This window comes from Hippocampus bargibanti, linkage group LG13, assembly GCF_051943395.1.
Source record: "Hippocampus bargibanti isolate YZ-2025 linkage group LG13, ASM5194339v1, whole genome shotgun sequence".
NCBI lineage: Eukaryota > Metazoa > Chordata > Actinopteri > Syngnathiformes > Syngnathidae > Hippocampus > Hippocampus bargibanti.
Window position 1 is genome coordinate 205,743 of NC_142746.1, and position 22,599 is coordinate 228,341.

The 22,599-nt window shown below is 42.1% G+C and overlaps 1 protein-coding gene across 1 annotated transcript in view; it reads right to left on the bottom strand.

The window, feature by feature from the left end:
- nrg3a (neuregulin 3a) overlaps window positions 1–22,599 on the bottom strand; it is a 178,264-nt gene that overhangs the window by 58,055 nt on the left and 97,610 nt on the right. The window contains exon 2 of the mRNA XM_089012446.1: window positions 1,613–1,742. Within this exon, the coding sequence (XP_088868572.1) occupies window positions 1,613–1,742 (130 nt within the window). The remainder of the gene's footprint in view (window positions 1–1,612; window positions 1,743–22,599) is intronic.

The following is a 22,599-nucleotide window of genomic DNA, read 5'->3' on the forward strand; positions in this document are numbered from 1 at the left end:
GTGTCTGGAGTTATCTGAGATTGAAAGGGGAGCAGCTGTCCAAAATACAATAAAATATTGATTGACATCGCGCTTTAACAACAGCTGAAGCTGTAACAAAGCGCTAACATGGGCAAAAAGGTAAACAGTGCCCCCTCGTGGAGGGGAAAAACATTGCTAGAGGTCTGACCAGCGCTTTTTCAGCGCCACCCGAAAGAAAAACCAAAACCCTAACAAATTAGGGAATGGCGCTCCACAACACACTTTTCAATTCCCGAATACATTTGTGAATGGCAGCGAATGAGTTAACCAAGGCAGATTTGAAAAACGGCGGACATTTTGCTAGGGGTGTAGCATTAGCTTCTGGTGTCAGTCACAACTTAGTATTTGGTCATGCTTTTTAATTCAGTAATACATTTGGGAGTGATGGCAGTGAATGAGTTAATCAACGATTAGTTTTCAAATTCGAATTAAACAATAATGACTGCTATTGTGGTTTACCTACGACAATTTGACATTTTGGTTGGGACTTCAGCAAGCATCATGAAATTTTGCAAGTTTGTTTCACTTTTGCGGGCCGAATACAATCATGCGGAGGGCCAGATTTGGCCCCGGGGCCTTGACTTGGACACCTGTGACTTAGAGCAACGCGGTCCAGCCTGCGCTTTATTTGTATCTTCCGATATAGAGAAAAGTTCACCGGGATATACTGTCAAGATGGCGGGCAACAAAATGGCCGGCGAGCCAGAGTTGCGACATCCATTGTCGGCATGACAACGACATAATTCCATGAGCTGTCGTTGCTTGCATCCATGTATCCGCGTCCTAATGCCCCCCCCCTCAATCCGCACCTCTTTCAAATCACATTCCGGCATCATCTGACGGTGACTCGGCAAAAATCTCCAAATGTACGCAGCTTTCACCTTCCACGCCTGCTGACTCAGCTTTTTTTTGCCACCCTCGTCCGATCGGAAGAGTCTCAACCTCCATTTTGTCTGTGTTTGTGTTGTCATTTTATTTGTGCTTTAGTTTTTTTTGTTCTTTGGACTTTTTTATGTAGACATTAGTAAGAAATATTGTGCTAAGTCTATTCTCTTTGTCTTTTCTGTAATACCGTACAATAGCTATCTGGATGGCTGGCTAGCTATAATAATAATAATAATAATAATAATAATAATAATAATAATAATAATACATTTCATTTCTAAGCGCCTTTCAAAACATTCAAGATCACTTTACAGTCACAAGAAGTTTGTCTGTGGGTGAGCTGCGGCAGCCACACGCGCCAGCGTTTACTCAACCAGGAATAACTCCAATAGATATAAAGCTAGCTTGCTAGCTAATATATAGCTAATAGATATCCAGCCAGATAGCTAGCTAGATAGCTCGTCAGCTAATTGATAGATACACCGTATCTCGATAGGCTAGATGGGCAGCCAGCTAGCTAGACAGCTAATAAATAGCCAGCTAAATAGCTAGCTAGATAGCCAGCTAGTTAATTCCGAAATTATATGGGTATGGAGTTGAGCTGGCAGATCATCGGCTTTTTATTTATTTATTTATTTATTCATTCCTTGTTATTGTCTGGATTATTTTGGCTGCTTTTTCCTGCTGGCGTGCGGGTTGGCCTTACTTGCAGTGCTTGTGAGGGCCGCTGAGGGTCTCGATGACGAAGCATTCGCCGCCGTTGAGGCAGTAGGCCAAATCCTTGTCGTGACACGCCTTGAAATGCTCCGAGCGCAAAGGCGGCACCGTCGGAGACGCTGAAAACAAAAAAGCAAAGGAAAAATCTTTCAAGGTGGGCCTTATTGTCCTCGAATAATACTTAGACGATATTTTATATTGCTGTGGACTGCAAATGTCCCCATTGTGGGACCAATAAAGGTTTTTCTGATTCTGATATTTCTGATGGCGGGACTTGAGCCCGATAGTCTGATTATTATTTATAGCCCGGGACCCCACAAGTGTTGAGTCTGCCATCAAACCTCAGGCCCGTCCGTCACTGTGTAGACGGACAGGCGGGGGGGGGTGGGGGGCGGGTGCTCCGCTTGATCAACGCTTTGGACGCCGCCGGCGCCTCGGCAAAAGGCCCGCGGGCAGACGTCAGTCACCGAGGAGGAAAACTGGCCAATTGAGTGGGATGATTGACAGGCGGGGAGCGTGGGGGGGGGGGGGGGATGAAACGGCCGGATCGATAACATGTGGAAAGTGGCCAAAACGGGGGAGGAAATGAAAATTCATGTTTTCCTCATCTCCAGTCACACATTTTCCTTGCAAAAACCACGGCGTCCGATCCAAAATGGACGACGTGCGGCGGCCGCGTATGGAGACCGACCGACCGATCGACCGACCGACCACTTTCTGGCAATCGCCTTCATCGATCGGCTCGGTCCAAAGCGTCAGACGTTGATCAAAAATTGCGGCGCCAAAAAAAGCCTTGGGCGGGCCCGCAGGCCATCACGCTTGCTAACGTTTTTTTGCTTTGCTCAAGTGCATCTTTTTATTTGGGCTAGCATGAATATATGCAGGTTGTATTTCTTCCATCGGCGTGAAGGAGCGACTTTTTCCATGAAATACAACATCGGACCATTAAAACGCAATATTTTGTTGAAAGAAAAGCCCACATTCGGCTTGAAATAGAAATATGTCGCGGTCCAAATATGTTTCGGAAAGGACACAAAGATAGATCGATGGGACGAGAGGCGAGCTAGCAAGATATGCTAGCTAGCAAGATACGCTAGCTAGCGAGATGCGCTAGATATCTAGATACGCTAGCAAGCGAGCTAGCTAGATGGATAGATGGATGCGATAGCTAGCTAACTAGCTAGCTAACTATCTAGCTAGCTGTAATATTATTAATAATAATTAATAATAATAAGAAGAAAATTATTAATAATAAGAATATTAATAATAAAACGTTTTATTTAGAAACACTTTCCAAAACTAAAAAATACACAAATATAAATATATATAAACAAATAAATAAATAAATACACAAGAAATAAATAAACACACATAAATAAATAAATACATGAACACATAAATATAAATAAATAAATACAAACAAACAATCAAATAAAAAAACAAATACAAATTAATAAATACAAATAAATGATTACACAAACAAATTAATGAATAAATAAAATATAAACAATAAATAAATTAATAAATAAATAACTAAATATACAAGTAAATACATATGAACAACAACAAATATATAAACAAATACACATGAAAAATAAATAAATACACACATATAAATAAAAACAATAAATGAATACAAATAATACATACATGAATAAATAAATAAATAAATAAATAAATATAAGTAAATACATATGAACAAACAAATAAATAAATAAACTAATCCAAATATGAATACAAACCAACACAAACAAAACAAACAAAAGAATAAATAAATAAATAAAAATAAATATCCCTTTCAAGAAAGGGCATCTCACTTGCACGGGACAGTTTTCAATCCACAAGTAAATATTTTGCTGTTATCAAAAAATATGAAAATGCTCAAGTAGACACGTCCCCCGATCACCCCTCCCTAACATTCAGCCTTTTTATTTAAACCGACATTCCTTTGGCCGCATTTCGCCTTAAAAAAAAAAAAATCAACAAGGTTTGATGCCGGTGTTCCGATACTTTTGCATACATGACACACTGCTGGAAATAAACCACAGCACACACCCACTCTCGTCAATCAAGCAAATGCAAGCGTCAACCTAAAGCATTATTCCTCAGTTGGAGAATTCAAGTCGACTGGGGTGGGGGGCTCTCGGCGCGCGTGTGTGTGTGTGTGTGTGTGTGTGTGTGTGTGTGTGTGTGTGTGTGTGTGTGTGTGTGTGTGTGCGCGCGTGCGTGCGTGTGCGTGTGTGCGTGCATGTGCGTGTAATAACACCAGCGCTCGGATTTGCGTGTGCTGGTCTCCAAGGGACGGCACACTCTGATAATCCACAGCAGCCTCTGCAATGCAGATGCTTGGCAGTGACACACACACACACACACACACACACACACACACACACACACACAAAAAGAGTCGCCCGGACACATAAAGGGCTTAGCGACGCGCTAATGTCGCTAACGCGGACGCGCTAGCATGGACACCCTGCGGCTGGGCTCAATAAACGGCCTCAACCTGCAGCGACTGGACGCCACCACACGTCTCCAAAGACGACAAACGTCATCTTGCTACAGGTGCCGTCCTCACAGAAAAATTAAAAGCACATTTGCGGACATTTGCATTACACACACACACACACACACACACACACACACACACACACACACACACACACACACACACACACACACACACACACACACACACACACACACACACACACACACCAAAAAATAATAACAAATACAGATCAAAATGTGTTAAAAATTTTTCAAAAATATCTCAAGAAACTGTACACGGTGGTCGGCCATTTTGGTTCTAATTGATGATTTTTGAAGGAACCCTTCTACTGTATATTCGTGTTTTTGGATTGGATTGGATTGGATTAGCCTTTATTAGCATAGTGGTGGAAAAATTGACATTTCATAGCAGCAAAGTTATGAAAGGAAGAGGAAAGGAAAGGAAGAAGTAGAAAAACAAAATACAGGTGCTGCTGGAAAGGCAGCCACTCTTGCGAAGGCAAAAGAAAAACAAAATACAAAACAATACAATAAAATACAAGACAATACATATTCATTGATTTAGTGAAGCTGTTATGTTTCATAAAAATCCAAAACTATTCACTGATGAATACCAAATGTCATTGAATGATCACGAACAAAACATTTAAGTCTCAACTAGACTAGTTTTTAATCGTGTAGTTGTTTTTAAAAGCTGTTTTGTGTAGTGGAAAAATTCGAAAATGGGCTACTCCATTTTCAATTATCAGCAATATAACTTGAGCTCGCTTCACCCCAAACTCTGGTTTCTCACGAAAAAGTGGACAAAATGGCGTCCGTGACACCTCACCTTTCATGGCAAACTAATCATTTATTTAAATATAAATTAATACACTGATACCTCGGCTTACGAACGTTTTATCTAATGTACTTTTTACTTTACGAATGTTAAATTTTGCAAGAATATAATCTTGGCATACGAACTATTTTTCGGGAAACACACAGAGCGCCACAAGCGTGATGTGTCGTCGTGAACGATCCAGTCCTTGGAACCGGATCTCTGAAGTGAAGGAAGAGAGCCAGCAAAAAAGCTATCAGCCCAGCTAAACAGACCACAATTGATGAGGAACTAGCTCAAATTATTGCTGAGAAAGCACGGCAACTCACTCGGATATCGTCTAGAGGCAACCTGGAAGTTCGTCATTCATTGATGATTTCGAGGCTCGCCACGGATGGTGTTGTACGGGGATTCATAGTGTCATTCGTCATGGTGAGGCAGCCAGTTCTGACGAAAAAGCTGCCAAAGCTTACAAGAAATCATTCCTCAAGATGGCCACTCCATTCCATCAAGCCATCAACGACCATCACAAAGGTCAATAAAACCACTTTATATACAGCACAGTTGATTTCTTTCATTACAATGCCATAGCACATTTATTAGACATAAAATAAGGTCTGTTTTGTGCAGTTTTAAGGCTTATTTAGTAGAAAATTGTGTTTTACGGGGACATGGGAACAGATTTTTCTCATTTTAATGGTTTCCTATAGGAAATTAATGTTTGGAATACACAGTTTTCGCCTTACACACACTTTCCGCGAACCAATTAAGTCCGTAAGCCAAGGATGAGAAGGTTTCTTCAGCCGTCATCTGTACTTTTTTTCCAAAAAGAGTACAGATGACGGCTGAAGAAACCTTCTCACCGATGGACGACTCCTGTACGACTGAGAGCTTACACAGACGTCCGTAAGCCAAGGTATCACTGTACAGTATATGGAAGTTTGTACGTTTTTTTTTTTTCATGCTTGAGTGCCGATAAAGCGCTGGCCATGGCCTCTGGCAATGTTTTTTTTCCCTTCCACGAGGGGGCAGCATTTCCCTTTTTTCCATGTTTGCGCTTTGTTCCAGCTTCAGATGTTGTGTTAAGCGCTATATCAACCAATACATTGTATTTTGGACAGCTGCCCTCATTTCAAGCTCAGATAACTCCAGACCCATATCACTTGGGAATTAACTAGAAAAGTAAAGCTTTATTTTTGCCAGTTAAGTGCAAGAAGCCCAAAATCTTCCTGGAGGGGTGGTGCTGGGGGGGGGGGGGGGGGGGGGCATTTTTCACAGTGGTTTCACTTATTGATAAGAACAAGCATTGGAGTGAGGCAAACAGCGTGCTTTGTCATTTGGGATTTCATGAAAAAACTAACAAATAAAAGTGTTGTTTTTTTTTTTTTTTTGCAGTCAATGGGGGGCGTTTCTCAAAGCAAAAGAAGCGAGACGGGCGCCAGCATGGCACTTTTGGACGGGGGCCATTAATCAACACGTGTGCGCAGGTGATCAATGCGGATTTTATTTGGACTGAGCCGCACTCAACATTTTTCGTCTTATGCACACATTTTGAACTCCGCCTTCTGAGGTTAACAATTTTGCACAAATCACCACCTGCAACCAAAATGGCAGATTTGTGCCTTTCTTTGGGAGTACACTCATGGTGGCTACACTCATGATTGACGTGTTTGCCATTTCGAAGGCTACAATATTACACACCGTGGTTGAATTAACTCAGTCACTGCCAGATGTGCAAAAATGTGTGTATTTGTCATTGTCACTTCAATTCCGGGACCCACAGAATATTGAGTTTTACGACTACTTTCATCCCAAAAAAAAGAGTTAATTCGTAAGTAAACTGGGTCTGGAGTTATCTGACCTTGAAATGGGGGCAGATGTCCCAAATAAAATACAATACAGTAAAGTCTCGTGATATCGATATTGGTTATATTGATAGTACTGCTTATTACGATACTATTTTCATTTCCCGGCAAATTTCTACTCTTTTTATGTATAATTATGTCACATCCTCGTCTGCTCCAGGAGCGTGCCCCTCCCCTCCTGTCTCATTCTCTTCTGGAATTTTGTAGGAATGTTTTGGTAGGAATTTTGTGTTGCCAAAGGACTCTTTGTAATTTTTCAGAAACTCCTGCAATGTAAGGTACTGCTACTCCTCTCCTTTTTGTATCTTGAGAATTATTGGTTTCAAGATGTTATCTGTATATATTGGATTGGATATACAGTAAAGTCTCATTATATCGATATCGGTTATGTCGATAGTACTGCTTATTACGATACTATTTCTATGAACGCAAGGAGAAAATTTACATGCCGCAGGATCGGATATATCGATAGTCCGGTTAGATCGATATTTTTTCCGACTCCCGAGAATATCGATATAACGAGAATTTACTGTACCTTTAATCGTCTCACAGTGGATAAATTAACATTTCGCAGCAGCAGAGTTATGAAAGGAAGAGGAAATGAAAGAAAGAAGTAGAAGCTATCTAGCTCGCTATCTATTAGCTATGTTCTTGAGAGTTTTGAAAGGCGCTTATGAATACAATGTATTATTATTATTATTATTATTATTATTATTAGCTCTCTATTAGCTAACGAGCGTTCTATCTATTTGAGTTACTTCCGGGTGTATTATTTTTTTGTTTTTGTATTTTTTTTCACCCTCATAGTTGGCGTGTCAATCCCTTTGATTGGTGCAAATGGTTGTGCCCTACAAGCAAATTGATTGCGTCGCGGGAATTTTTGACTCTTCCCTGCTGGTTTGACTTTGGAATTAGTCGTATTGTCCATTGTCACTTCTTTCCAAGTCGCTAGACCAAAAAAAAGAATAATCCCAGCAACCCCCGGTTGCCCTTTCAATCGAGTCATTTGTATCGGCGCCGGCCGGGGAGAAGGTTGCGGCGGTGTCGGCGGCTGATGTCGAAAATGATTCCGATGAAAGATGACGTTGCCAAAAATGCTTTTCCGTATTAGCCGAAATGGAAATGAGATGAAAACAGCGGCAAATATTCACATTCACTCACTTTGCACGCCAGTTTTGTCACGCTCCACCAACAACTAAACCACACCCGCGTTCATTTCAAGGAGGGAGGGAAGATCGCAATTACACTGATACCTTGGCTTACTAACGTAATTGGTTCCCAGTGTGCAAGGCGAAAAGTGTGTGTATCCCAAAAATTAATTCCCCATAGGAAACCATTAAAATGAGAATAATCCGTTCCCAGGTCTCCATAAAAAAAACAATTTTCTACTAAATAAGCCTTAAAGGACAACCAACATCACTTTTTTTGCTTCCTAACTGACATCAGAAAAACTTTTTATAGAATCTAAAATAGCCAAAACACGCAGTATGATATTTTTAGTCAAATGAAAAACCCCAATAAAAATGACTTAAAGTGTCTAAAAAGTACTTCAATTTGAAACCAGAAGTGGCCAGTTTCAGAAGGTCCCGCCCCCATGTTTGTGGTGCCACGGCAAGACGTCTTGCCTTGCTGGAGAATCAAAACAATGGCTTCAGATTCGGAGAAGATGCTTACTTGTTACTCATCCAGTTATGAATATCATTCAAATAGTTCTGAAGAAGAAAGCATACATGTTTGCAATCGATTAAAGAATTTATTCCGTGTAATTTTGAGGCATCAGGGGTGGGAAATGTCGCACCCAAAAAAGGCAGAACATGGTGACAAAGTTCTGTAAGGAATTAATCAGCCTGTTTCCACAGGCTGATTAATTCCTTACATTGAGATTTGTCGCCCTCTTTTGCCTCTTTTTGGTCTTACATGACGTTTTCAGACCAAAGTACAGGAAAATGCATCGACGTGATGGAAGGACAGCTACCATTTGTCTTTTTTTCGGTCATGGGCGTTCCTTCAGTGACGTAGGGTGAGGACTCGTCACCAACTCAAAAACAAGATTTCCGGAATATTCAGTGTGAGTCTTAAAACGTAAAATATGCGGTGGAATCTTTGTAAAATATGCTCAGTAGAAGTCATTTGAAGCCATTTTACAAATTATGGACACAACTTGTCCGGAGACGTTGGTTGTCCTTTAAAACTACACAGAATATACCTTATTTCATGTATAATAACTGTGCTACGGTATTAAAATGAAAGAAATAAACTGTACTGTATAATCAAGTGGTTTTATTGACCTTAGTGATGGTGGTTGATGGCTTGATGGAATGGAGTCATCAGCACTAAACACTTGATGAGGAACGTAGCCTTCTTCTTTCACCATCTTGAGGAAAGATCCCTTTTAGGTGCTTTCTCTGCCATCATTTGACCTTGTTGCTCATCAATTGTCTTCTGTTTAGCAGGGTTGATAGCTTTTTGCATCAAGTGTACAGACGGCTTGTGGGTTATTTGTGGAGCCTGCTTGATGGGAGATTTTAACCTTGCAGTCTACACTCTGCCTTTGAACTATCAAAGTTGAAACGAGTCCAAATTTAGATTTTCTCTATCCATTTTGTCACACTCTCTCTGTCGTCTGCCTGTCTCTTTAATGTTTAAACCAGTTCCCTTCACTGCTGCATTCTTGACCAATCACGTGTCTTCAACCGAAGACTGGGTGCGGGGAATAGAGGGCAAAAAACAAGTTGGCAAATCACTCATTGTGGCACTTTGTGCGTGTCCCGAAAAATAGTTTGTATGCCAAGGTAACATGTTTATAAATTTAACGTTTGTCAACCGAAAAGTTCGGAAGCCAAGGGGTTCGTAAACCGAGCTATCACTGTATAAAGCTTTGGGAATTTTCATGAGTTGCTCTTAATTTTCTTTGTATTATTTTTGGTAGCTTGCTTTGTTAGCGGTCATACGTGACAAAGCTTCCCTGCAGACTGAATAATTGTTAATATCCTTCCCATTGTTGTCGTCTCATTTCCATTTCGGGAAGAGACGGAAAATCGTTTTGGCAACGTTACCTCTCGTTGGAATCATTATTTTTTTTTTTCCACGAGCTGCCATCGAGTCGCAGGGAGCGCAAATTTTGAGACGGCACGGATACAAATTGCTTGTCGTAAATGGGAACTGGAGATCACAATCAAAGTTTCATGATTAGTTTGACATTTTAACAAAATAGAATAGATGGATGGATAGACGGGTAGATCCGATAGCTAGCAGGCTAGCGAACCATCTAGCTAGCTAGATAACTATCCAGCTAGCTAGCTAGATAACTAGCCATCTAGCTAACTAGACATCTATTTACTATTACTACTACTACAAGTTTGTTGTATTTATTGACATAATTCTAATAAAGTAAGTTGGGTGACAATTGTTATTATGAGTAAAATGTAAGCCTTTAATTCGTCCGCGCCCCTCAGAGTCAAACACCCGAATACGACCACTTTTGATTTAACCGAAAGCTTCTGGCTACGAGCAAGCGGTGCTGTCGAGCGTCAACAAGGCTGCGGCGGAGTTGGCGGGGAAGCCGAAGTCGATGGCGATGCGGGCGCGGCCTGCGGTTGCAAACATAAACGTGGGTGGGTGCCTTTCTCAAACGGCGCACGGAAAAACATGGCAAGCGGCAGGGAAGCCAATCCGCTCGGGTGCGTTTGATTCCTTAATGATCACCTCTGTCGGAGGTTAACGCGCCGCCGTGGCGGGAGGGAAAAAACCACAAGAAATAAATAGTATGTCCAAAGTAAAAGAGATGGGGGGTGGGGGGTGGGGGGAAGCTCATTTTCTTTCCCTTTTCCTCGCTGACCTCAATTTGCGCGCAATCCCAATGTGTTTGTCTCCACTGCGAAGATTCATTTGTGTCAAATTTGAAAATGACTATCTTGCAACGCCCCCCCCCCCCCACTCCCACCCGGCCCCCTCCCACGTACAATATTGTATATTTCTGTTCATTACAAGAATAATACTTGGACAAGAACGATATCCGAGTTTGTTTGGTTTTGGATTTCCCCCAAAAAGTTGTACCTCAAAATGTCTTACCCCATTGAAATCAATGCAAGTGCAATTAATCTGTTCCGACACTTTCACAAAATGTTTGAGAAATTGCTTTTTTGCTTTTTTATGACTACATATGACACCCAACAGACTTTAAAAACACAAAGTCATCATATTTTCAAAAAGCGGGAGCCCGAAATAAGTTCAAACATTTTTCTTCCTCTGTTGTTCCGATGATTGGCGGCTGCCAAGTACAAACCCGGAATTTATTCGACAATTTGTTCCATACTTTTGAACAATCCGCCGGCATCTGAAAGTCTCATTTGACGGGATAATATCAACAAGTGTCTCTTAGCGATATTAGCCCGCTATCGAAAGAGGAGGGAAGATCAGATAAGATTTAATTGATTTTTTTTTTTTTTTTTTCTGCCGGCGCTTAACTTTGCAACATGGCAAGGTCTTATCGCCCGCTCGCCTCGCCTGGAGCCGCATGTCGCACGCTTAAATGCGCGCATCAAAAGATCTTCGTCTTTTGCCGCTTGTCTTTCTCGACAAGATGACGTCGCTAACTACTGTACTCCTTTTAACGGAGTCACCGCTAGTCGTTTTGGAAAATGTGTTCTGGAAAAAGAAAATAAAAATGGGCTTCTCTGTTCTTTAATTATCAGCGATATAAATTAAGCTAGCTTCACCCAAAACTGACGTAAAAGTGGACAAAATGGCTTCCGCGACACCTCACCTTTAAGGCAAATGAAACATTTATTGACATATTTCTTTGCATGACGAAATCTAATCAAGGAAGTTGCGCAACATTTCACTCTATCATATTGAACGTCAACCTTCATTTTACAGACGAGCTCGATGAGATCAAATGTTAACTCATTCACCGCCATTCACACATTCATTTGGGAATTTAAAATATGACGTAGAGTGCCATTCCTCAATTTGTTCAGCTTTTATGCTTGATGACCAATAAAGGCCTCTGGCGAGGTTGTTTTCTTTTTCACAAGGGGGCAGCATTTCCCCTTTTTTGTCCATGTTAGCGCTTTGTTACAGCTTCAGCTATTGTTAAAGCGCTATATAAACCCATGTTGCATTGTAGTTTGTACACCCATCCCAATTTCAAGCTTATATAACTCCAGACACATATCAGTTAGGAATTAACTTTTTTGATGAAAGAAGAGAGTCTAAGATTTCTAACGCTGTACTGAATGTTTATGTAATAATAATAATAATAATAATAATACATTTGATTTATAAGCACCTTTCAAAACTCTCAAGGTCACTTCACAGTCACAGGATAAGTTTTTCCTGTGGGTGAGCAGCGGCAGCCAACAGCGCCAGCATTCAGTCAGCCCAGAAGTCACTCAAATAGATAGAAAGCGACCTTGCTAGCTAATAGTTAGCTATATATAACTAATAGCTGGCCAGCTAGATAGATACACAGCCAAAAGCTAGCCAGATAGGTAGCCGTTGGACAACCGCTAGCAGAAAAATGGAATATTTATTAGCTATCCAACTGGCCAGCCATCTATTAGCGATATGGCTGGCTATCGAGCTAGCCATCTATCAACCATATAGCTATCTATCTATCTAACTAGCTATATAGCCATGTAGTCCTAAAACTCAATATTATGTAGGTTTGGGAGTTTCAGGGACAATGACAAAAACTCTGGCAGTGGCGTGAACACATTTTTGCACATTGTCAATGAATTCAAAAATGTTGGTGGCCGTGAAGTGCTGCATTCTAATTTACAAATAATAATAATATCTACTGCGTTCAAGGAGTTCCATTTGCAACCCGAATGGATAGCATGAGCATTTCTGGATTGTTAGCTAACGGCGTTGTGACGTTGGCCCTTTTGGAACGAGGAGGCAAGTCATCCCATAGCGCCAGCTGCGTTTCCTTCACAGATGACCTAAATAATGTGGCGCCGCGCTGGTTTTGCTGGATTTCTCCATGTGAACAACAAGTTTCACAATAGACGCCCGCTAGCATGAAAGACAAGTGGGTCACTTTTGCCATTGGATCACTTGTGGACACCTCCCCCCAAAAAACATGTGGTAGGGTGTACATACATGTTACATCGACACACTAAACACATCACATGGGTGGAAACATACTACAGTAAAGTCTCGTCATATCGATATCGGTTATATTGGTAATACTGCTTATGACGATACTATTTTCATTTCCCGTGCACATTTCTAGTCTTTTTATGTATAGTTAGTTCCGTTTAGTACGATTCATGGTTGTTACGATGATTCGGTTACGATGGTGCTCTTTTTCATCTCCCGCCGGCCATTTTGCTATGTTTATATCGATACAAAAGCAGCTTAAGGTGAATCGATATTTGCTTCGGGGTTTCTATACAGTACCACCATTAGCGAAATCTGTATCGGTCGCGCCGTTGGTCACGTGACTTGGTCACGTGTCTTGCACAGTGTAGCAGACGCCATTTTCTACCAGCTTCCGTGTTTTGAACTGTCATATGCCAGCACAATAAAAAAGGCGTATATACAGTACTGTTGTTCAACACCAATTGAAACCATGAGGAAACGTAAGAATTGTGACCTCAGAACGAAGTACAAGGCAATAATGGTTGTCGAGGAGAATCCAACAAGGAGCAAATCCTCCATCGCGAAAGAGTTCGACGTGCGAAAGAGTTCGACGTGCCGCAGAATACTTCATCAACTTATGTAAGCTTATGTCAACTTATGTAAGCTTTGCAGTTTTTGTTTTACATCCATGTACTTAATTGTGTTGTATTCGGATATCTTTATCGCTTGCAACAATCATTGTTTTTCATATGTTTGTACATGCTGGCGTTCGTGGTTTCTCTCGTGTGTATAGAACAACGTGAGGATTTTGCATTGGTTGCATTTTCGAAAGGAAATAGTAATAGTAATAGTAATAAAAAAGCGTAAAGACGTTTTTATTTTATGCATACGTTTATTTTTCCCTTCACTACAGTACAAAAAGCATGCTAGATACGCAATCCATGAACTCAATGATAAAATTACATGCCATAATATCAAAGACCCCCCATTTACGTATTGCCCCCCCCCCCCCCCCCTTTTAATGCAGTTCGGCGCAGGACAGATATAACGACAGTACGGTTATAGCGACATTTTTTACGACTCCCGAGAATATCGATATAACGAGACTTTACTGTACGTATATTGATTAGCAGATATAGCACATAGGCACCCGAAAGATTGCTACATATTGACTCGCACATTCATTATGGGGGCATTTGTGTATGTGTCGGTGTGGGTGCATGAATTCATGTATTTTTGTGTACCTGAAGCATTCTAATAATTTCACTTTTAAGAAGAAATATTTAAAAATGTTTGAAAAGTTTGGAAATGAGTTAGCTTACTCTCATTCTTGAAAAATCTCATTATGGGGACATTTGTGTGTGTGTGTGTGAGTGTGTGTGTGTGTGTGTGTGTGTGTGTGTGTGTGTGTGTGTGTGTGTGTGTGTGTGTGTGTGTGTGTGTGTGTGTGTGTGTGTGTGTATGTGTATGTGTGTGTTTTATTCATATATTTTTGTGTAGCCGAATAATGCTAGCAATTTCACTTTCACGAAAAACTATTGAAAAAATAAAATGTAAACAATTTTTGGAAATGAGTTAGCTTTTTCTCATTGTTGAAAAATCTTCTGAAAAGGACTTTTGAAATTGCTACTTGACGGCAGAGCGGAGCGGGTGTCGCTTTTGCGCCTTTCTGTTTTCTTTCTGGTGGTCCGACGGCGGCATTGTTATTTCACGGACAAATCCCCCCGCTAATCCCAACAGGAAGAAGTCATCCAAAGTTGAAAGTCAGAGGTGTAGAATGCTTCAATTAGCTCAATGATTTAGTGGGCGTAAATAGCAAGCGTCGACATTGGTCTCTTACGTCCCGATGATGAAGAAAAAAAAAACGTCCGTGTGCAGCTTGCATATTTCTTACGATTGTTTCAGAATCAGAATCAGAATCATCTTTATTGCCAAGTATGTAGAACACACAAGGAATTTGTTTCCGGTAGAACACGCTGCACTAGTATCGTCGTCAAAAAAACTGCTAAGTGTCACTATACAGTTCCATTTTGGCTACTGTTGAAGAGTTCAAAGAGTTAATGGCTTGGGGGAAGAAGCTGTTCCGCGGAGTTTGGATATTCCTAGCATGTCTTTCTTGAAAGCGGATTTGCAAAAGCGCGTCGGATCGGCGAAAAAAAAACAACAACTCCATTATTCATGGCTGTTTGTCCCGCTAACAATGCCATTAGCGCATTGGTAGCATGTTAGCTCGCATAGCAAATACTTGGACACGCTAAAATTAGGCAAATCCGGTTAGCTTGTGCGGGCAGACGCTCTTTCAACGGCCATTTTGGACACGTAACTTGATGTTAGCACTTCACTTTGTGACTCGGAAGATCCGAGCCACCCCTAAATCCAAAATACAACATGGGGAGCTCCGTCTAACACCCCCGATTTCATCCTGAGGGCAACCCCCCAGTCAAAAGCTTACGTATTTCTACGTAAACGAAGATAAACCTTACTTTGACGCGAACTTTTCGAAAAGGGCAGGCTGTTTGTCCCGCTACAACGTTCGGGATTTGAGCACGTTAAAATTAGGCAAATCGGGTTAGCTTGCACGGAGAGACGCTCTTTCAACGGCCATTTTGGACATGTGGCTTGATGTGAGCGCTTCATTTTGTGACTTGGAGTTAGCAAATGATTCAAAAGAAGCAATTCCAACCACACATTTTGTTTCGTTGAATTTCGTTTGGCTAGCAAAGTCTGCTCGTAGATCTCCGACTCACATCAAGCTAGGTCAAACACACTCGATTTTATCCTGAGGGCAACCTGCCAGTCAAAATTGCTACACATAATGGAGAAAAACCCGCCTTTGACGCGAACTTTTGGAAAATGGCAGGCTGTTTGTCCCGCTACAAAAGATTCAAACTAGGCAATTCCAACCGCACATTTTGTTTCGTTGAATTTCGTTAGGCTAGCAAAGTCTGAAAAGAGATGTCCGACTCGCGCTCAAGCTAGGTCAAACACGGCCGATTTCATCCTGAGGGCAACCCACCAGTCGAAATCCTCTGTCGACCTAACGTGTTGCTACATAAACGGAGAAAAACCTGCCTTTGACGCCAACTTTTCAAAAAGGGCAGGCAATTTGTCCCGCGACAAAGTTCGGGATTTGGACACGCTAAAATTAGGCAAATCAGGTTAGCTTGTGCGGAGTGACGCTCTTTCAACGGCCATTTTGGAAACGTAACTTCATGTTTGTGCTTCAGTTTGTTAGCAGAAGATCCAAAAGAGGCAATACCAAACGCAAATTTCATTTTGTTGAATTTCGTTTAGCTAGCAAAGTCTGCCAAGAGATCTCCTACTCACCCTCAAGCTAGGTCAAACACGGCCGATTTCACCCTGAGGGCAAGCCGCCAGTCAAAAGCCGCCGCGTTGTGTTACTACACAAATGCATGGAGAAAAGCCCACCTTTGACGGCAACTCTTCGAAAAGGGCAAGCAGCGATGAGAAACGGCAGGCCGTGGCATCCATCACCTGCCAGCTAACACGTGACAGCTAACTCCTCCAAAACGGCACCCGGCGCCAGTACATCAGAACGGGGCGCGACGGGGCTTTTTATAACTTGACGCTCCTCCGCCTGCGTCGACAGCAACGGGCCCCGCGGGGGACGACGCTGCCGAAAGAGGACGCGCGCTCGTCACGCTTGCTGCCAAAGCTCCCGGTGAGCTCGGGCCGCTAAACCCGCTTTTTTCCCGCAACTAAAATGTCCTCCATTTTTCATAAGACAGCCTGGATGAACTCTGACTTAATACCATCAATGATTTATGAAAAAAGTAAACACAATATGGATGCCATGAGTGCGTTGTTACCATGTTAGCATGTCGGATATCGCCTAAAAGTCGAGGCGAAATCGCCGCCGTCGAGGAAATCCATCGGATTTCGTTAGCGTCCGACTTTAGAATCTTCGGTTTTCAGCGAGGCTTCGGAATCGAGTGCCTGCCGATGATTTTTTTTTTGCTAACATTGGGAAGTCACTGGAAAAATAAAGGTTTGGGATCGCAAAAACATTATGACAGTCGAGCTAGCTATCAAACTACCTACCTAGCTATCTGTTAGCTAGCGGTAAGCGGTCTATCTTATCTATCAGCGGTCTAGCTCAATGGCTAGCTCTCGATTAGCTATATATTAGCTAGCTAGCTATCTTTCTATCTATTTCAGTTACTTCCAGGTTGAATGAATGCTGGTCCGTGTGGCCGCCGCTGCTCACCCGCAGAAAAATGTATATCGTTACTGTAAAGTGACCTTGAGAGTCCTGAAAGGCGGGTAGAAATGAAATGTATTATTATGATTATAAAACCGTTTGTCGGTTTGATTTCGCTAACTTGTAAACAAGAGATTTACGGCCTTTTGAGAGTCGATTTAGAGCTTTGGAAAGCGACGCTAGCATATTTTAGGGCATGCTGGCGCTAGCGCTAAGACGACGCCACCGCCGGCGAGGATGAGGGAGCACCTGTGGAGACGTGTGACTGCTCGCATCAACGTATTCCGTGGCTTCGTCGCAAGGTCGGGATTCAAACGTGATTTGTTTGCTTTCGCTTTTCAATTGAAATGCTAATGTGTCACATTTGCCGGAGCGCCATTGCTTGCCTTGAATACTTAGACGCTTTTGATGTCGTCGTAAGGGGAGCCGACGCCTGCTTGCTTGCTTGCTTCCAAATAAAATCGGATGGCAACGTCTTCATTTTAACTCATTCACTGCCAGACGTACAAAAATGTGTCCACTCCAGTGCTCGGGTTTTTGTCATTGTCACTTGAATTCCAGGACCCGCAGAATATTAAGTTTTAGGACCACATAAACATTCAATTCAGCGTTAGAAGCCTTAGAATGTCTTCTTTCATTCAAAAAAGATTTAATTCCTAAATGACATGAATCTGGAGTTATATGAGCTTGAAATGAGAGCATATGTCCAAAATGCAATGCAATTGGTTTATGTAGCGCTTTAACAATAGCTGAAGCTGAAACAAAGCGCTAACATGGACACAATGGAAATGCTGCCATCTCGTGGAAAGGCAAAAACATTGCCAGAGGCTACGGCCAGCGCTTTATCGGCACCCAAGCATGAAAAAAACAAAACCCGAACAAATTCGGGAATGGTGCTCGACATCATTTTTTTCAATTCCCGAATACATTTGTGAATGGCAGTGAAGAAGTTAATAACACTGCTTCTCTCTATCGGCGCTGATTAGCTACTCTTTAGCGTCTTTGGCGTCGGCGAGGGTCTCCGGTTGCGACATTCCATCGAGGGCGGGTCAAAAATCTTGGTGGATTCAGCGGCTATGCTAGCTGTTTGGCTATTCATTTCCACTGCGGGGATGAATGCGAGCCACGGTCGGACGCGCCACTCGGCGTGGAAATAAGTTGACCCCGTGGAGCAAAGAGAGATTAAAAACTATCGCCAAAAGGTTGAAAATATCGCAAAGCGGAACTGGCGTCTCAAAAGCAAGGTCACATTCATGACGGCCAGATAGCTAAATCAGCCCGCTAGCGCTAACCGGAATACGGAGTTTTGCCATTTGTTGATGATACAGTAAAATCTCGTTATATCGATATTCAAGGGAGTGGGAAAAAATATCGATATAACCGGGACTATCGATATATCCGACCCTGCGCGCATGTAATTTTCTCCGTGCGTGCATAGAAATAGTATCGATATAACCGGGACTATCGATATATCCGATATCGATATAACGAGACTTTACTGTATTTCAACAAACGTCGATCTCATGAGCACATTCGTACATGTAACGTGATTTGGATTTGTTTTTCGCCCCATGTGGCCCCTCCCCCTTGCCGTCCAATTTTGTAAACATAGAAAAGAGTTGCTACACAAGCTAGCTCGCCGAATCACTGACCCCGGCCTGTTTTTATTGATCTATTGATTTATTTATTTTGATTTGACAAGAGCCTTTTTGCGGTTAATTAGCAGGCCGCGTTATAGAGGCCACGTTGACGTGTGATTATACAGGCGGCGTGCATAATGGATGCTTTGCTACGCGCTACATGATGCAAGGCCTCAAGAAGAAGACGCCCCGCCTGTTCCACTTAGGAGGTGGCCATGCATTATTGAGGAGGGTGAGACACACACACACACAAACACACACACACACACGCGCGCACGCGCACGCACACACACACAACACACACACACACACACACACACACACACACACACACACACACACACACACACACACACACACACACACACCGCCATAATAGTCATCCAGTCTGAATTCAGCAAAGGCAGACAGACCAAACAAATGCGGGTGGTGGCATCCATTTTGTTCTCCTCTATAATAGCATTGCACGCTTTTCACCACTTCTAAATAGTTGTGGATTCAAATAGACGACTGAAAATTCAATCCAATGATTTAATAAGGGTAACATTTGACGACCGAGTTCCGTTCCCACCAAACGGTCCTAAGTGAAAATGGCCGAAAATCGAAACCCATTCCAAATGTTGAATAGAGACTTGGAGGCTAAATGACTGGCAAACTCTCCCCCTCTGGTGCCATCACGTGGTCGATTGCTGTGCGATTGTGAGATGCTGGCTGGCTGGCTGGCCAAAATTGTTGTACGCTAGCGCGTTGCGGTGCCAGGTGTGGAATTAAAATTTTAAAATTAGGGTGTAGGTGTCGTGGTCGTAAGTATGGGTGGTCGTAAGTTGAGCCTGTTGTGTAGTCGGATGTTACCTGTATTTGGTCAGAATGGAAAAAAAAAAAACTCTTTTTTTGCATGGCTAAAGAGCAATTATGAGAAAATAACAATTCATTTGATCGTTTCTGACCTACTTTCAGGTAATCAATGTGTTTTATATTTGGGCAGCATGGCAGAAAAAAAATGTGTCGCAGCTTGGAATTGAAGCAGATTTACGTCTGACGGGAGATTTGACTCTTTTTGACAATGGCTGCTATGACAGCGATGTGTTTTCATGTTATTTGTTCTCGAGTTTTTTGTTGTTGTTTTGACTTAAAGATGGCGCTGCGACAGTAGCTGCCTTCATGGCAGCTGATGTATTTTGCTTTTTCTACTTCTTTCTTTCCTTTCCTCTTGCTTTGATCACTTTCCTGCTCTTAAATGTAATTTTTTCCACTAGTAAAAGCGCATTCAATCGAAAAATAGATACATCGATAAATTGCTAAAGAGATAGAGATAAAGAGATAACAAAGAAGTAAAAAGAGATAAAAAGAGATAAAAAAGATTACAAAAATATTACAAAAAAGATAAAAAAAGATTAAAAAAAGATATAAAAAGATCTAAAATGATATAAAAAGATATACAAAGATATAAAAAGAAGTGATAAAAAGATAAAAAGATAAATAGCTGGACGGATGCATGGATAGATGGATAGATAGTTGTCAATGTTAAGTAATTTGTTTCAGCTTCAGCTGTTGTTAAAGCACTTTATAAATCAACATGGATTGTATTGTATCGTACCATTACTGACGTTGGCTTTTTAGCACATTCTCAATAAGCCGGGTTATTAAAAAAAATATCCATAGGAATGACGACGTCGACAGATGATCATCATCCAAATCATTGTTGTCTCATCAACTGTCATTGAAGCTAGCGAGCATTAGCTTAGCGCTAACAGACGCCGCGTCATACAATAGTAGCATTGTTAATCTGATTTTATTAATTATTATTATTATTATTATTATTTTTTTTTTAGCGTCCGTCATTTTGGATGAAACATTCTTGTTTAGCATCGGCTTGTGCTGATGTTACCGGCAACAGTTTGTGGCGAAAGTCGGGCAGGCGAGGCAAGACAGTTGCCACGCCACGAGGCGCCACTTGGAACCATTTCCAAACAAAAGCATTTCAAGCCACCGGAGTCCCTGTTTTATTTGCTCAGATTATATTTGGAGGTTGGCGACTTGTTAGGCAATTTGCTGCCGCGGCTGCTCTGACGTCTTTTGTTGCATTTAATAGGGTGTTTGTCACCATGTGTCACGTCGGCACACTGCGTGATCATTTTCAGCGGGCAGCCACTATTTTACACATGAGGTCTTCTTCAAGAGCTTCCTGGCACACCGCCGCTCGCCATCCTTTTACCGCGAAAAAGAGAGAGAGCGCCCGCGCAACGCTACGGGACGCTATCCACTAATCTCCTGATGGAGAAAGCCAACGCGCAAGCTCGCGACAAGGACGCGCACAAAATGGACACACATCAACGTGCTTCAACGGAATGTCACGTAAATCGGCGTCACGCCTATACCGACGTACATGTGAGAGAAATCAACAAAAATACACTTGACATGAATACAATCCGAGGCACTTCATGGAGATCCCCCCAAAAAAAGCGTCATTTGTGATCCCCTCTCTGTCTTGCGCGCGGGTCCGAGAGGACAGACATTTCACAAGTGCCGTACGTCATGCATATTAGCGTATTTGACAATAAAGCTGACTTTGACTTTTTTTCTTTTGTTTTGTCAGGTGTGGAAGTCAAAGCTAGCAGGGTCAAATTATGGACATCTTTTTTTTACATTTTATAATAGTATTGGGACATCAACGGCACCATCTAAAGGAAACCAGTGACTGCAAAGTAGTGGTTGGTGAGCGTGTAGCCAGACAGCATAGGTTGGTGGTGTGTAGGATGACGCTGGCAGTGAGGAAGATGAAGAAACCAAAGGCTGAAATGAGGACAAAATGGTGGAAGTTGAAAAAGGAAGAGTGTTGCATTACATTTAGGAAGGAGGTAAGACAAGCACTGGGTGGGCAAGCGGTCATTCCGGATGACTGGCAAACTACAGCGAACATAATCAGAGACACAGGTCGGAAAGTACTTAATGTATCGAGTGGAAGAAAGGTAGATAAGGAGACTTGGTGGTGGAATGGGGAGGTGCAGGAGTGTATACAGAGAAAGAGGTTAGCAAAGAAGAAGTGGGACACTGAGAGGACGGATGAGAGTAGACAGCAGTACAAGGAGATGCAGCGCACGGTTAAAGTCAAGGTGGCAAAGGCCAAACAAGAGGCCTATGATGACTTGTATGCTCATCTAGACAGCAAGGAAGGTGAGACTGATCTTTACAGGCTGGCGAGACAGAGAGACAAAGACGGTAAGGACCTGCAGCAGGTTCGGGTGATTAAGGATAGAGATGGCAATGTATTAACAGGTGCCAGTAGTGTGATGGCAAGATGGAAAGAGTACTTTGAAGAATTGATGAATGAGGAAAATGAGAAGGAACAAAGAGTAGAAGATGTGACTGTTGTGGACCAAGACGTAGCAAGCATTAGCAAGGATGAAGTGAGGAGGGTGCTGAAGAGGAGGCACTCGGGCCTGATGATTTACCAATCGAGGTATGGAAGTGTCTTGGAGAGGTGGTGGTTTTGTTCCTGACTGGGTTATTCAACAAGATCTTAGATGGTCAACAGATGCCTGAAGAATGGAGACGAAGTGTACTCGTGCCCATTTTTAAGAAGAAAGGAGATGTGCAGAGTTGTACTAACTACAGAGGAATAAAGTTGATGAGCCATACAATGAAACTCTGGGAAAGAGTAGTTGAAGCAAGACTAAGAGCAGAAGTGAACATTTGTGAGCAGCAGTATGGCTTCATGCCAAAAAAGAGTACGACAGATGCAATGTTTGCTTTAAGAATGCTGATAGAGAAGTACAGAGAAGGTCAGAAGGAATTGCATTGTGTCTTTGTAGATCTGGAGAAAGCGTATGACAG